The sequence below is a fragment of the Ceratotherium simum genome, chromosome 39 (genome assembly GCF_057802395.1).
Source record: "Ceratotherium simum simum isolate JZ-2026a chromosome 39, ASM5780239v1, whole genome shotgun sequence".
Lineage (NCBI taxonomy): Eukaryota > Metazoa > Chordata > Mammalia > Perissodactyla > Rhinocerotidae > Ceratotherium > Ceratotherium simum.
Window position 1 is genome coordinate 1,612,116 of NC_141938.1, and position 15,345 is coordinate 1,627,460.

General features: G+C 60.5%; 1 protein-coding gene across 4 annotated transcripts; it reads right to left on the reverse strand.

Moving 5' to 3' along the window:
- Window positions 1–130: 130 nt before the first annotated feature.
- On the reverse strand, window positions 131–15,207 carry CC2D1A (coiled-coil and C2 domain containing 1A). 4 transcript variants are annotated; one of them, XM_087425335.1, is made up of 29 exons: window positions 14,912–15,207; window positions 13,429–13,564; window positions 11,496–11,608; window positions 11,346–11,411; window positions 10,964–11,098; window positions 10,666–10,873; window positions 8,101–8,225; window positions 7,706–7,778; window positions 7,479–7,550; window positions 7,258–7,388; window positions 7,110–7,182; window positions 6,325–6,458; window positions 5,885–5,996; window positions 5,636–5,808; window positions 4,781–4,903; window positions 4,642–4,700; window positions 4,454–4,570; window positions 3,189–3,262; window positions 3,057–3,115; window positions 2,888–2,939; window positions 2,691–2,790; window positions 2,516–2,606; window positions 2,126–2,263; window positions 1,978–2,039; window positions 1,342–1,405; window positions 1,122–1,248; window positions 842–918; window positions 716–763; window positions 131–646 (listed from the first exon to the last, which is right to left on the reverse strand). In XM_087425335.1, the coding sequence occupies exons 1-29, from the start codon at window positions 14,969–14,971 to the stop codon at window positions 626–628; spliced, it is 2,823 nt and encodes a 940-aa protein (XP_087281461.1). In that variant the 5' UTR covers window positions 14,972–15,207; the 3' UTR covers window positions 131–625. The 4 variants fall into 4 exon arrangements, with proteins under 4 accessions (XP_087281461.1, XP_087281459.1, XP_087281460.1 ...); XM_087425333.1 differs by having other exon boundaries at window positions 1,978–2,042; XM_087425334.1 differs by having other exon boundaries at window positions 5,885–5,999.
- Window positions 15,208–15,345: the final 138 nt, after the last annotated feature.

The window sequence follows — 15,345 nt, forward strand, 5'->3', positions numbered from 1 at the left end:
CAAGCACCGTCACCTATGGCCCAACCACACGTGTAAACCCAGACACACCCGAGGCCACCGGCTGGGGCCACACTCCCCCTCGTGCAGGCACATCTCCATCCAGGGGCTGGGGGAAAGACACCGCGAGGAGCGAGAAACGAAGGCAGGACAGCGGGATGGGTGTGGCCCTGGCTGTTTATTCCTCGAGTCAGCCCTGGGGCCCGGCTGGGCCAGGGCAACCCCCTGGGAGCCGGCGGGCTCTGGCTGGCCTCAGTGGATTCTTTGGGGTGGGGGTGGGGGTGGGTTCCAGGGTTAAGGCTGGGGAGGGACAGGAAGTAAAGTGCTTGCAGGGCCCTCAGAACTTAATCCCAGCCGCCCCTGGCTGACACCCCGGGACTGTGCAAACGGGACTCTCGGGGGCCCACCCAGCTGGGCCTGGGCGAGCGGTGCACACCGGCTGGCGGGCACCGTCCTTGTCGTCCCCTGGGGGGAGGCTTTGGCTGGGTGGGCCCCGGGGGGACGTGTCCACTCGGAGCCGATTGTCCACTGATTGTCTGCTTGTCTGGTCTGCGGCCGAGGCAGCTCCTCGGGCGCCGGGGCCTCAGGCCTGCCCGCTGCTCTCCAGGGGCCGCCCACGCGCCAGCCCTCACCTGCGGAGCCGCTGCAGCTGGGGGAGAGGCGCTGGGGTCAGGGGGGCCCGGCCACAGCCGCCGCACCCCCGCCACCCGCCGCTCACCTCGCTCTCGACCAGGTTCCGCCTGTACAGCGCCTCCTTTGCGGCCTCCTGGGGGACAACGGGCGGTCGGTGGGCAGCCCCTGCCTCCCCAGCCCCCAGTGCCCGCCCAGCCCTCGCCCAGCTCACTCTGTTGCCGTCGTTGCCCATGCGCCGGGCGGCCTCCGTGTAGAACTGCAGCTGCCGCTCCAGCTGGGCCAGGTACTCTGCGGGGAGAGGGGTCAGCACGGCCCGCTGCCACGCCCCCCGGGGCCCGGGCCCCAGCCCCTACCCCACTGCACGCCCGGGTCGTCCGGGCCTCCCGCCCCTCCCCTCCCCCTCCCCCAGCCTCTCCCCCTCCCCTCCCCGCCCCAGCCCCGGCCCCGCCCCTCCCCCAGCCTCAGTCCCTCCCCCGGCCCCCAGCCCCTACCCCGCAGGACGCCAGGGCCGCCCTGCTCCAGCTGAGCCCTCTGCCACTGGCTGCGTTGCACGGTGTCCTGGTACTGCTGGGCCACTTCTGGGGGCACCGGCCGCCGCGCCTGCCTGAGGGCCAGGATCTGGGGGGTGCAGAGGGGCCTGTGAGGGCCCTGCCTGGGCCCGCAGACACCCCCCAATCCTGCCCCACCGAGCCCAGCGGGTTGGATACCCACCTTCCGCTCCAGACGCTCTTGGTCGAAGGCCAGTACGCTGAGGCTATGCAGGGGCCGGGCTGATCTACGAGGAGGGGAGAGATGAGGGGCCGCAGAGATCCCCATCCCCGACCTCGTTAATTCAACAGACACGCTGGGCACTGGGGAACAGCGGGAGACAGGCCAGGCCCACCCCAGTGTTGCTGAGCCCACAACCTAGCAGGGACAATGGCTGTACACCCAGGCAACTGGGATGCCAGGTGGTCAGGGAGGGCTTCCTGGAGCGGGCAACAGCCAAGGTGGGACCCAAAGAAGTCAGAGTGGAGCAGAGGAGCGGGAAGCAAGTGTGGGGGTCAGGGTGCTCAGGGCATCGTAACACAGAGAAGCCCAGAGGCCAGTGTGAACTAGGTGTAGCCATGAACCAACCGGAGGAAGTGGGGAGAGAGAAGGCTGGATCTGACAATGGTCAGATCACAAAAGGTCTTAAAGATCAAGCTGAGAAGTTTAAATTGGATCCTCCAGGAGAAGGGGAGTCAGGAAACGTTTTGAAGCAGGGGAGGGGCATGCTCCAATTTGTGCCTGCTGGGAAATTGTCCAGGAGGGGTTGAAACGGGAAGAGGGGAGGTTGTCTCCAGATGGCCTGGCCCAACCACCTACCTGTTCCCTGGCTCCCTTGTTGGGGCAGGTACAGCAGGAGCCTTCCCTTTGGGCCCAGCAACCTGCTGCAGAGGACAGAACCAGTCTTGTGAGTCCTGGCCCCTTGAACAAGCCTCCCTCCCTGGGGTGCTGAGGGCAGGGGTCTCACCGTGGGCAAGGCGGCTGGCACGGGGTCGATGACCAGCCACCTCTCAGTCGTGGTCTCCAACTGCTGAGCTGTCAGTGGCTCCCGGATCCGGACCATCACCTCTAGCCTCCCCCCGGTGGGCCGGCGACCATCCAGGACCTGTGTGGGAGAGGAGGCTGCTGGGAAGGTCCAGGGCTGGGGTCAGGGAGAACCAGGGCGATTTCCAAAACTACAAGCCCACGGCTGTGGCTGAGACAGCATCTGGTGAGACGGAACAGGGTGCCAGCGCTATTCAGGGCTGGGTAGTGGGGAGGGCTGGGACTCCGTGGGAGGGCCTGCAGGGAGCATCTGAGCAAGGTTAACAGGTGGCATGGCCGTACCGGAGTGCTCAGATGAACGCCCCCCTCTCACCTCCAGAATCTCCCGGACCTCACATGCTGTCTCCAGGGCATCCAGCTTCAGCTGTGCTGTGCCCAGGACCCGGTCGGTCTTGAAAAGCCCCCTGGGTGTGTGGAGGGGACAGATGGTTGGCCCAGGCAACTCCCCCCGCCCCGGAGCCCACATAGCACCTGTGGCCCCAGCTCACCCCTTGTGGACCACTTCGAACTTGATGCCTTTGGTCTGGATGGCCCTTCGGAAGCCGCGGTGGCCGCGGTTGATGCAGAGTTTGAACTGCTCCTTGAACTCTGCCCAGGGAGGGATGGGGAGAGGAAGGAAGGAGGAATCAGGCTATAGTCTCCTGTTCCTTCTGCAGGCGGTGGGGGCGCCCCCACCGAGGCTCACCAGGGGAGTCTGTGTTCTTGACCACGCTGGTCTTGTCTTTCTGAGCTTCTTCCTGCGACCAGAGAGGAGGCAGGGAAGCTCAAGGGCTGGGGCCTGGCCTTGGCCCCCTGCCCGACCACCCCCAGGCCTGACGGGGCTCGAGCCCATGCCCCCTCGGCTCGCCACATACCACATTGGGATAGGGGAAGTCGAACCGAACGAAGACATCCAGGTCGCCGGGGGACAGCCCTGTGGGCGAGCGGAGGTCAGAGCCGGGCAGCGAGGTGGTCCCCATGGCCTGAGCCCTCCCGCCGCCCCTCACCTGGTGGCGTGGGCAGGCCGATGCCCTTCACAACCCACAGGAGCATGTCATTGCTGCCGAGCTCAGGGAAGATCCTCCAGGAGGGCAGGCGGGAGACAGAGGAACCTTAGCCCCCCGCCACCGCCTCTCCCCTTGGCGGGGCAGGCACGAACCCCACGCTGGCCTTTGAGGGTGTCTCAGCCCCCGGGTTCACTCCAGAACCAGACAGACTGGAATTCTCCGTCCAGTGCCAATGGCTACCTCGTGGGCCCTTCTTTCAGTCTGCGTGTACTTATTTGGTACCTGCTTTGCGCCAGCAGTGGCCGCGCTGCTGGGGGACCTCCCTTCACTTCACAATATTTCCGGAGCCCCTACTCTTCCCCAGCCAGTGCCCTAGCTGCTCTGGGGCCTTCTCATTTGACAGTATTTCTGGAGGCCCCTACTACGTGCCAGCCGGCGTCCTCGCTGCTGGGGGTAGAGCAGGAAATGAGACAGCCCCGTTCCTGCGCTCAGAGCCTGAGCCTGCCGAGTGAACAGAGAACTGATGAAGACATCCAGAGAGCAAAGGAACTCTGCAGAGAGCTGAGATGGGAGAGGGCGGGGTGCGCTCAGCGGGGCTGCTTTAGACGGGGTGATCAGGGAGGGCCTCTCAGAGGAGGTAACATCATAGGGGACTCTGGATGTCAAGAAGGGGCTGCTCCATGGAGACCTGGGCTCGAGGGTCTGGGCAGAGGAAAGAGCCAGTGCAGAGGCCCTGAGTGGGCACGTGGTTGGTGCGTCTGAGGGACCAAAAAGAGGCCTGTGTGGCAGGAGGCGAGTGACGTGGGGACAGCGAGCAGAGATGAGGTGACAGGGAGCCAGACCATGCAGACATGGGGGAGCCAGGGTAAGGGGGGTAGGTCACCCTAGCTGTGGCGAGGAAGCACTGGAGGACTGGTGGCTGCACCTAACCTCGTCTATGAGTGGGGAAGATGATCCCAACTCCCTGGGCTGTGGGAAGACTTCACTGGAGCGGGACCAACCACCACCACCAGGTGGGCCTGTCCAGGCCCTAAGACAAGGCACATCTCTGCCTCACTAGATCGTCCCCATTTCCAGATGTGTCACTGTCAATGCCTCATCACCATCCTTCTGTCTCAGGACCCTTACACGTGCTGTGCACCCATCACCCACCCAAACCCTCCTCCAGAGGCAAGTCCTCCACCAGCCTCCAGGGCATGCAAACCCCTCTCTAAAGGGGTGGCCGGGCCAGGGGTAGGGGGTTGGGGGTGGGTTCAGGGCCTTACTTGATGACACTGAAGGTTCTCTGCTCAAAGCGGGCAGTGGGTGTGGGCAGGCCCCGGGCGAAGGCCTGCTTCAGAGTCTCCATGCTCCGCTTACAGTCTTCTGCCAGCTTCTCAAATCTGCCGGCGAGAGGGCCCTACTCAGGTCCCTGGCCCCCAGGGCGGGCTGGGGTGGGGGCGGGGGCACTTACTTGCTGGTTTCGGTGATGTTGCCCAGGTGGGTGAACTGGTTAGAGTGGTTCAGGCACATCTGAAGAGCAGAGACAGTGAGGGAAGGTGGGGGGCCACGACTGTGCGGGAGGCCTGTGACCCGAGCCAGGGCCCCCTCACCTCGTGTTGCTGCCTAATGAGCTTGGTGAGTTCACTGTAGCGCCGGGCGCACTCCTGAGAGAGACCTGGGCCCGGCCGCTGGACCAGGGCAAAGTCGTCCTTGTTGATGGGGGCCGGCGGCACCTGGGGAGGACGGGGCCCATGGGGAGGCCTGCCAGTCAGCAATGAGCCGGCCCACCCAGGGATCTGCAGAAACATCCATCCTCCTGACCACCACTCTGCCCCTGCTGCTGCTCTTGCTTCTTCCCCAAGGAGAAAAGTGATGCTCAGAGAGAGGTGGGTGGTCCCGCCCGAAGTGGCAGAATCTGTTAACTTTCTCCCCCAAATCTGATCCCCACCCCTTCTTCCCTAGTATTGGAGTTCTGGCTGGGCACACGGCAGCCCAGCAAGAAACTACATATCCCAGCCTCCCTTGCAGCTAGGTGCGGCCATGTGACTCAGTTCTGGCCAATGGGAAACGAGCAGAAGTGATGGCAACTCCACGTCACTTCCTTTAAGGGAACTGCTTGCCCTGCCCTTTCTTGCTCTCATCCTGTCCCACGGGCTGGATGCAGACAGAGTAGCGGTCCACTTGGACCACGTGGACAAGGAGGACCTCCTCGGGTGCGGCAGAGCAATAAGATGGAAGGAACCCAGGCCCTGGGTGGCCTTGTCTTTCAGAGCCCACTCACCCTGAGTGTTACGTGTGAGAAACATAAACGCCTGTCTTGTTGCCGCCACTGTCTCAGGGGGGCCTATTTGTCACAGCAGCGTAACCTGGACCCTGACTGATATGCTCTGAGTCACATGGCTGCTAAGTGGCCAGGGCCGGGTGGGCGGGTGCCTGGAAAGGTCCAGCAGGCCTAGAGGGTTCACCTTGGTGATGTCCACGGGCAGCCCGCTGCGGGAGGCCTCCAGCATGGGCTCCAGCCCCTTGGCCTGCCGCAGGAGCATCTTGGCGCCCTCCACGTCATTCTTCTGCTTGGCTCGCAGCGCGGCCTGCAGGAGTTGCTTCTTACGGCCCTCCAGGAAGGCCAGCTGCTGCTGGGCTGTGGGCACAGGGCGTCTGCGGGTGCTGCCCAGCCCACAGCCAGGCAACGGGCAGCCGGGGGAGGGCACACCTACCTCTGGTGGATGTGCCTTTGGGGGCTGCCTTGGCTGCTGGGGCGGATCCTGACTGGGGTGCCCTGGAGGGTGGGGCCTTGGGCTGGGCTGTGGGGGCTGGAGGGCTGTTGGGCTGCTGAGGGATGGAAAGAAGTCAGAGCTCTCCCAGCACCAAAGGGTCAGGGCCCGCCACCGACAAGAGTGACCGTCGTAGTTTCTGTTTCCTTGCACTGAACACACGTTCGCTCCTGTTCTAGCTGAATCTTTGCAACAACCCTGGCAGGTAGGAACTATTGCTATTACTATGCCCACTTCACAGATGAGATTGAGGCTCAGAGAGCAAAATGACTTGCCCAGAGCCACACAGCCAGGAAGTGGCAGGGCCAGCTCGAGGCCAAGACTGTCAGGGCTTTGACGGGCTGCCCCTCCCTGCCACACCGCAAGGCCCCGGCCCCTCACACCTTCTTAGGCTCCTCATCGTCTTCGTCCTCTGGGCCTTCATCCTGGTTGGCCAGCTTCATGGCGGTCTCCAGCACTCCCACCAGGCTCTGCTGGGCAGGCTCGCTGGCCTCCAGGCCCTGGATGGGGGGAAAGCCTGGGCGGCCAGGCAGGGCCTGGTCAGGAGGGAGAGACCCACACCACGATGGTGGAGATGTGAGTTCCTCTTCCTCCTAAGGAGCCGGGGCCTTGGAATCTACTTTGAGTCCAGGAAGGAGCTGCTGCTGGTTCGGTGTAGACACCAGACCACCCCAACCCCCCTCTCGGGGCTTGACCAGACTCCAACGAGCAAGCACCGTGTGAGGCGGCGTGCTGGCACAGGGGTGGTCCTGGGCCTGGTGGGACCCCGGGGGACCAAGGTGCAGAGAGAAAACTGCTCTCATGGGGGACACACAGGTGGCTCTGAGAACCCAGGGGAGGCCTCCAACACCCTGGAGGTCTGACGGGGGCTCAGGAGATGTCTGTAAAGCTGAGAGCTGAAGACTAGGAAGGAGCAAATCAAACAAAGAAATGGAAGGATCAGACAGCAGTGGGCTGGGGACCAGGCTCTCCAAATAAACCCCTAATTCTTAGTGTTTGCCAATTTCCATGGTGTAAACACTCCTGTCGTGACCGATTTCAAGCTACGAACTGTCTAACAAGCTTGCGGAATCCCTGAAGGCGTGGGATCCGCTCCCTGAGCCTGCACACTTGGAAGGATGAGCACCCGAAAGGCTCAGCAGCTGGCGGGGGGCAGGGCGGGGCCTACCTGGGGGCACGGGCAGCGCGGCCACATCCACGGCTCGGCCAGCTTTGTGGGCTCGGATGGCATCTTGGTATTGCTGTGGGGACATGGGTGTGAGGGCCACCCTCGCCAAGTCTGCAGGGCCACCCCCCCACCCCCTCAGCCCACGCACCTTGAGGATGCGCTCGTGCATGCGAGCCTTGCGCTCGTCTCCTTTGGCCTTGGCCTGGGCTGCGGCCGTGCGGTAGCGCTCCATTCGCTGCTCCAGCGCCTCCAGGAGAGTCCGCGGGGCTGGGGGAACCTCTGGGCCAGAGGAGGGCAGGATTAAGAGTCTAGGGCAGGGCAGACTGTCTTGCCCCGGCCTGCCCACCCCAGAGTGTCCCGGGAGCCTACCTGGCGTGGAGGGCACGGTGGCGGGAGCTGGAGGCTGCGGTGGTGGTGATGGTGGGTCTGGGGGCAGCTGGTCTGGGGGCAGAGAGGTCCAGTCCAGTGAGAGTGGCCACCCTCCCCCAAGGCTGGTCTGGCCTGAGGGGGTCCCCAGGCCCGACCGACGGGGGTGGCAGCATCAGGAGGCGGAGGCCTCCAGCAGTCCTGGAGGGAGGGCAGGATGCGCTCCTCACCAGGTGGAGGGGGCAGGTGGGACAGGTCCACAGGCTCCCCCCGGCTCAGGGCCTCTAAGACAGCGTCACAGCTCTGGAGAAGGAAGCAGATCAGGCGAGGAGGCTGCAGCGGGGGCCAGACGTTCTGGGAAGCCTCCCCATCCGCCATGCGGCAGACTCCCAGCTCTGTCCCTCCCTGTGCACCACCTTGCTCAAGCCTCTTCTGACACTTAAGCCCATTTCACAGAGGGGGTAAATGGAGGCTTCAAGAGGTGCAGCAAAGTACACCTAGGGAGTGACAACCCGGGATTCAAATTTAGGTCTGACTGACTCTGGAGCCCACGTTCTTTGCCACCACGCAATGTGAGAAGCACTCTGTGCTCTCCCTCCGGCTCTGCCCGTCCGTCTCGACGCACCTTGGCCACGCGGAAGAGTCTGGTGGCAGCGGCGGTGTCTCCCTGCTGCTTGGCGTGGAGGGCAGCCAGCTTGTACTCATGTTGGCGGCTCTGCAGCTGGGCCAGGGGGCCAGGGCTGCAGGGACCTGGAGGGGAACAGCACACAAGAGGCAGCACAAACCATTTCTATTTTATTCTCACGACAAAGACTGTTCTTGGGGCCATTGCACAGATGTGAAAACGAAGGCTCAGAGAGGGGATGCTGCCTCCCCAAGGTCACATAGCTGGAGGACGGCATGGTGGGGACCCCACCCCAGGCTGGCAGGCTCTGGAGCCGCCACTGTTCTGTCCACAAGAGAATTTTGGCAAACCGTATGTAGCCTTACACACTTTTAAGTTGACATCCAAAGTTTTTCATCTTAAGTTTAAAAAGTGGCCAAGGTTGTCATTCCCAGTGTCCTGCAGATATCGACACGTGAAAAAGAAAACCGCCACACCACTCTTCCAGATCCAGTGCATCTTCACCCCCACGGTGATTTGAAACTCACCAACGTTCACTCTTTATTTTGCTTTATAAAATTGTGGTAAAATGCGTACAACATATAATCCACCATCTTAACCCTTTTTAAGTGTACAGCTCAGTGGCATTAAGTACACGCCCATTGCTGTGCAGACATCACCACCATCCATCTCCAGAACTCTTCATTTTGCAAAACAGAAAACTCTGTCCCCATTAAACACTAACCCCCCCTCCCCTCCCCCAGGCCCTGGTGCCCCCACTCTGCTTTCTGTCTATGGATCTGACTCCTCTAGGGACCTCAGGTCAGTGGAATCATATAGCATTTGTCCTTTTGTGACTGGCTTATTTCACTTAACATAATGTCCTCAAGGCTTATCCATGTTGTTGCATGTGACAGAATTTCCTTCCTTTTTAAGGCTGACTAATATTCCATTGTATGGATGGACCACATTGTGTTGATCCATTCATCCACTGATGGACACCGGGTTGCTTCCCCTTTCGGCTACTGTGAATCCTGCTGCTGTGAACACGAGTGTACAAATATCTCTTTGAGATCCTGCTTTCAATTCTTCTGAGTATATACCAACATTTACTTTTTAAATAAATCCCAGGTTCACTTTCAGCAGTCAGGAATTTCACTTCTTCTCTTATTTACATCCACATCCCCCAGAATTGCATCCTAACACGATACACATAGGTACTTGACAGCCTTTGTGGGACCACCCTATTGTACATTTGTGCAACCAAAGCACATCGACGTGGCGAGGCAGCAAAGCTGGGAGACAGGATGAAGCTGCTTCTCCCATGGCACGCTAGTCACTGTTTCAAACCACATGCTCAATACGTTGTCAGGGGAAGCCTCTCCCAGTTGAAAGCAATAGGTACAACTGTTGGTATAAAAATGCCAAGTACAACAGATACACCACCCAGTATCCACACAGCCTAGAAAACCCTGGAAAACAGCACGCCTTGTACTTTTCAGACTGACAGCTGGACCTGGTGCTTTCAGCTCAGGCGGACCTGCCTGGGAAGGGGTCTGCAGGGGAAGCCAAACACCTCCACACTGATCGGTTTTATTTCCCGTCATCACAAGTCTCTCAGTGTTAACAAAATTTTCTTCCGGGTTGAGTTACTGTCACAATTATCATGAGCACGTAACTGAGCACAGCCTAAGCATATGGAGCTTTCTGATCAATACTCTTTACGGGCCGAGGGGGAAATCCGATTGGCAGGGCACCTCTCGCTGACAGTGTCAGGGCCGGGCCCACCCCTCCCAGGACTCTGAGCCCTGCCATGCTCTATGCCAAAAACCCCCTCGAGAAACATTTTTGGTGATTTTGGCTGAGAATTTCAAGTGATGATTTCCAGTAGCCCTCCTTGAACTTCGCCAAAAACAGTGGTTTAGAGACCAGCCTGGCTTTGGACAACCGCTCACTTTCTCAAGCCCAGCAGGGGAGCATGTGCCTCGGGGAGAGCCCCCTTCATATTCTAGAAGGGAGGGGATGGGCGTTCCTTTCCCACGGTGGGAGAGGCTGGCAATGCCCTGAAAGGGAACGGAGCGCTGTCACATGCTGAGACGTTATGCCACGTGAGGGAAGCCAGGCACAAAAGCACACACAGTGCAGGGCTCTACTTACGTGAACTGTAATCCAGAGACAGAAGGCAGAACCGAGGTTCCCAGGAGCTGGGGGAGGCTTACGGGGAGTGGGTCTAATGGGGACAGAGCCTCTGCTTGGGGTGGTGAGAGAGTTTAGGAAATAGACAGAGGTGGTAGTTGCACAACATTGTGAAGTGCTAAACGCCACTCGATCACACAATGAAAAACGGTGAAAACTGCAAAGATTAGGTTACATATATTTTACCCCCACCACACAAAAAAACCTCTCTGTCTGCACGGGTCCCCCTGGAAGGTACTAATGAACTCCAGGGACACGAGGACCCGGGAAGGAGAGGGGTGTTAGAGAAATCTAACCATCAGGGCAGGGCCTGTACCCCCATAGAGGCGCCTACCGCAGAATACCGCCCCCTCCCACATCCTGCATCAGCCCGCCCGGCCCCTGGCCTACCTGGGGGCTTAGCCGAGCCCAGAGACGAGGCTGGGGCGCTGAAAGGGGGACCCTCCGTGAACGCCCTGGGCTCCGGCACTGGCGGGGTGGGCGCTGGGGCATCGCTGGGCGGGGCGGCGGGGCCCCTCCCCACGGCCACGGGCGGCGGGATGTCCGCTTCGTCGATGGCGCTGCCCTTCTGGACAGAGGCCAGCAGGTTCTCGAGCGTCTGGGAGGAGGCGGAGCGTGGGTTTCAGAGGAGCTGGACCTGGGAGGGGGCCGTGGCGGGGTCCCAGCACCCTCCTGTCCACCAGCTCACCTTCAGGCCCCGGTCGTAGCGCCGCATCTTGGCGCCATCCCCGGCTTGCCTAGCGCTTTCGATTGCTCTCTGGTAGAGGGCCAGCCTCTCCTGCAAGGTGGCCTCCACCCCGGGGCCCGGGGCTGTGGCCCTGGGCTGCGGGAGGGGCCGGCGCACGGTCTGGGTGGTGACCCCACGCGGGCTCCCCGCAAGCTCCCTTGGTGGAGCGCCTACTGCATACCGGGCACGTCACCCTGGGCCACCACCCCCACCCTAGCAGGGCAGAAATCATGTCCCCATTCCCAGAGCAGGTGTCCTGTCACTGCCCAGCGTCACATGGCCTTGAGGGGCAAGGGAGGGCCTTGAACCCGGGCTGCAGGGAGCAGGGTGGTCGGCGCTATACCTGGGCCACAGGAGGGGGGCGCTCCAAAGTCTTTTGCTCCTCCCCAAGGACCTCATTCAGTTCCGCCTGTAGGGACACGGCCGGGCCGGGCGTGAGGACCCTCTGGACGGGACAACGGGAGGGGCGGCCCCTGCCGGCCCGGGCGCTCACCAGCAGGTCGCCATCAGCCTCCACATCCTCCTCGTCCGTCCCCTCCTCCTCCTCGTCCAGGTCTCTCATGCACAGGCTGGCCATCTTCTCAATGGCCTCCATGGGCAGGGGACCTGGCGGCAGGGGGAGGCCCAGCTGGACCGGGATCTTTCACCAGTCCCCGGCCTCCAGTCTCCATCACCCACGGCCCCAGAGAATAGGGTAGCAGGTAGGGGGCAGCACGGCCCCCTCCCCGGCCTTCCATGGCACCCTACTGCTCCCAGGCCCACCCTGCATGGTCCCGCTCCCTGCTGACCACACCTGCCTCATCTCTTCCTCATCATGCCTGAGTCTGAACCCTGACTCTGCCACGTTCCCACTGCGGACCTTGGGCAAGTCACTTCACCTCCCCGGGCCTCAGTCTTCCCATCTGTTAGATGGGGGCAACTACAGTTTCTCCCTCACAAGGAGACTGTGGGGACCAAGGTAAATGAAGCTCTCAGAACAGCATATTGTCAGTATTTTGTCATTCAAATGTTTCTCGTTATTCGCAGTAGTTATGGTCTATAAAGTTGTCGTGAACACTGAATTAGCGAACACTGAGCCATCACTCCTAGAAGAAATAGAGAGTTAGGGGGCCGGCCCCGTGGGTTAGCGGTTAAGTGCGCGCGCTCCACTGCTGGCGGCCCGGGTTCGGATCTGGGCACACACCAACACACCGCTTCTCCAGCCATGATGAGGCCACGTCCCACATACAGCAACTAGAAGGATGTGCAGCTATGACATACAACTATCTACTGGGGCTTTGGGGGAAAATATTAAAAAAAAAAAAAAAAGAAAGAAATAGAGGGTTAGGTTCCGGCAAGCCTCTGGACACTATTTCCATCAACCGGTCAATACGTGATCTTGTTTTATGTGCGTTTCTGTTTAAAGACACCTTATTTACTATATATTGTTGATTTGTTAACACTGAACTCAAGGCCAACGGCACCGTAACTCAGGCCTGAACGAAGTTCACCACACACGTACTTTCTACGTAGGGCACATCACAGCCTCTTGTGCTCAGGGACACGAGACAGCACTTCAGCACTATGCCTGGGGCCCTTTTGAACAGCAAAATCACCAACAAAAAGCACCAAAATGAGAAAAATGCGGCACTAAACAGACTGAGGACAGGACATGTTTACAATATGATGAGAGGAAACAGAGCGTCACCTGGCTCTGCCTCAGCTGGGAACGTGCGTGTCGGGTGACTAACTTTTTGTGACTCGGTGCATGCCCGTGAATGACTGTGAAAGCACCACAGACAGTGATTTTGGTGTTACAAACAAATGGTAGCCAGTAGGTAAATTCACAAATACGGAATCCATGAAAATGAGGATTGACTGTATTAGCTAGAAACTGTGCAGGCTCCGTTTGCCCTCTGAGCGCCAGCCCCACTTGAGCACTGCAGAGTCCACTGGCCCTGCCATCTCCCCCAGGGCCTTTGCACATGCTGTGACTCCTCCCCAGCTCTTCACCTGGCCCTCTCCAGGGTGGGTGCCTCCTCCGGGAAGCCACCCTCTCCCATCACTCAGTGCTTCCCCCACCCCGCCCTGAGCACAGGACAGCAGGCTGGAGGACATGCTAGGCCCTGTGTCAAGTGCTTTACGAACATTAGGAGATTAACTCCTGTGATGTAAGGGTAGTCATTATTCCCATTTTACAGATGGGGAAACCGAGGCCCACACAGGTGCTGGAACTCATCAGGTCACACAGCCAGTAAGTGGCAGAGCTGGGATTCCCAACCTCACTCTGAGTCCAGAGTTGATTGCTTAACCTCTTACCCAGACTGTAGGTTCCGGGAGGGCAGGGCCCTTCTCCGTCTCCTTTCTTTGTCTCCCCAGCGCCCAGCTCCGAGCCTGGCTCACACTGGAAGCTCAGAAAATCTTCAAGGGCGTATTGAAAGTCTCACCTTTGCCTTTGAGCTTCTCCAGGGCTTGCGGCTGGCCCCCCACCAGAGCCAAGAACTCGGCCTCCAGTTCCTGGTCATTAACTCCGTCCTCGGGGATCATCAGGCCGTCTGGAGAGAGGTCAACCAGCAGGCCCAGCTGCGGGAACAGCGAGGGTCCAGTCAGACCCCGGGATGTATCCCACCTGCCCAGAAGGCAGCCATGATGGGCCTGGAGTCCCCACGGGAGGAAGGGGACCCAGGGCTCCAGGGAAAAGCCATTTCCCTGGGGAGTGCCAGGAAGCTGGAACAGGCCCAGAATGCAACAGGTGTCCCCAGATGGGCCAGCCCTCTGGCACAGATCAACACGGGGCAAAGAGCAGGTAGAGAGACCCAGCTCGCTGCTCAGAGCCCACGCCTCTGACGCGCTGCTCGCCGAGTTCGCTGGGGACAGCAGGCTCCTCACCCTGCTCCAGAGCAAAGCCACTGCGCACACCTGGGCTTTCCCTCCTAGCATCCTCAGCAGAGGGAGTCACGCAGCAGGGTTGGAGGCATCAAAAATAAATAGAATCCCTGACAACATGTAAAAGTTGGAAGTGGTGTCTTTGCTGTGTAACAGACCTGTCTTCCTAACCTGGCTAATCACCAATCACGATGTGATAATGTTGAACTGTACAAAATGGGTCAAAAATGGCCAAATACCAGCAATCACATATAGTTGCATCTAATAGTAATAATGATGATAACACTTATGGAGTGCTATGTTCTAGCACTTTCCATAAATGATCTCAATGAATTTTCACAACTGTCTGGGACATAGGCACTCCTATGGCCTCCATCTTACAGATGAGGAAACTGAGGCTTACAGCTGTGAAGCCAGGCAAAGCACAGAAGCCAGGAGGGAACTTCAGGTTGGCCAGCCTCTAATAGCTGGGTACTAAGCTATGGGCTGGGCTCCTTCCATCAAAGCTGAGAAGCAAACTCTCCCCACGCCCAGAGCAGGGGAGATGAGGCAGGCAGACGAGGCCCAGCCCCAGTCTGTGGGCTCACGGAGGCAGCTCTGGATCTGCACTTAGCTCTGGCCAAGCTGTTAATCCCTATGACCGCAGCAGGGTCTTCACCTCTCTGGGCCTCAGTGTCCTCATCTGTACAATGGGGACCAAAAGAGTCTGACCTGGCTGGCTGATGCCAGGGTTGGATTGGCGCTGGGGCCAGGCGCACAGTAGCTGGCCTTCTTACCCCAGGTCCCAGGCCTTCCCTCCTGGACGCGAGCTGCCGCGGCAACAGGTGGCCCTCAGCTCGGGGCAGGGCGCCAGGAGCTGGGGAGCTGGGGCCGGTAGGCCGCACCGTGGGGGCGAAGCTCACCTGGTGGGCGGGGACAGGGGCTCACCTGGGGTTGGAGATCTGGTTCACCTGGAGGGTGGGGCCCACCCCTGAACGTGAGACGGGGTGGGGAGGATACCTTCAGCAGGGCCGGGGGTGGGGGGCGCGGGGGGTACAGACTCACCTGGCGGGCGGCGGCGGCGCCTCGGCCCGGGGGTGCCGGGGGTCCTTTCCTCTTGTGCATCTTCCAGGCGGGATGCCCAGGCCACCAGCCCCCTCGCCTGGCCTTGCCCTGTCTCCTACCCCGGGGCCTATCGCCGCGCACGCGCCCTTCCTGAACCCCGCGCCTCTCTTTGGCGCCCGGCGACCGCCGACCCCGCACCCTTGGCTCCCGGGGTGGCTGCCCCACTTCGGCCTCGGCCCTCAGGCGCCGCGGCACCTGAACTCGGCCACCAGACTTGCCGGGCCCACCACGCTGAAACTACAACTCCCGGCAGGCAGTGCGCGAGTACGCATGCGCACTGCGGGGCGGCGGGCGGTGCCACGGGTTGCGCGGGAAAGAGGCGGAGCGTGCGCGAGTGAGGGGCGGTGCTAGCATCGCGCATGCGCGCGGCGGGG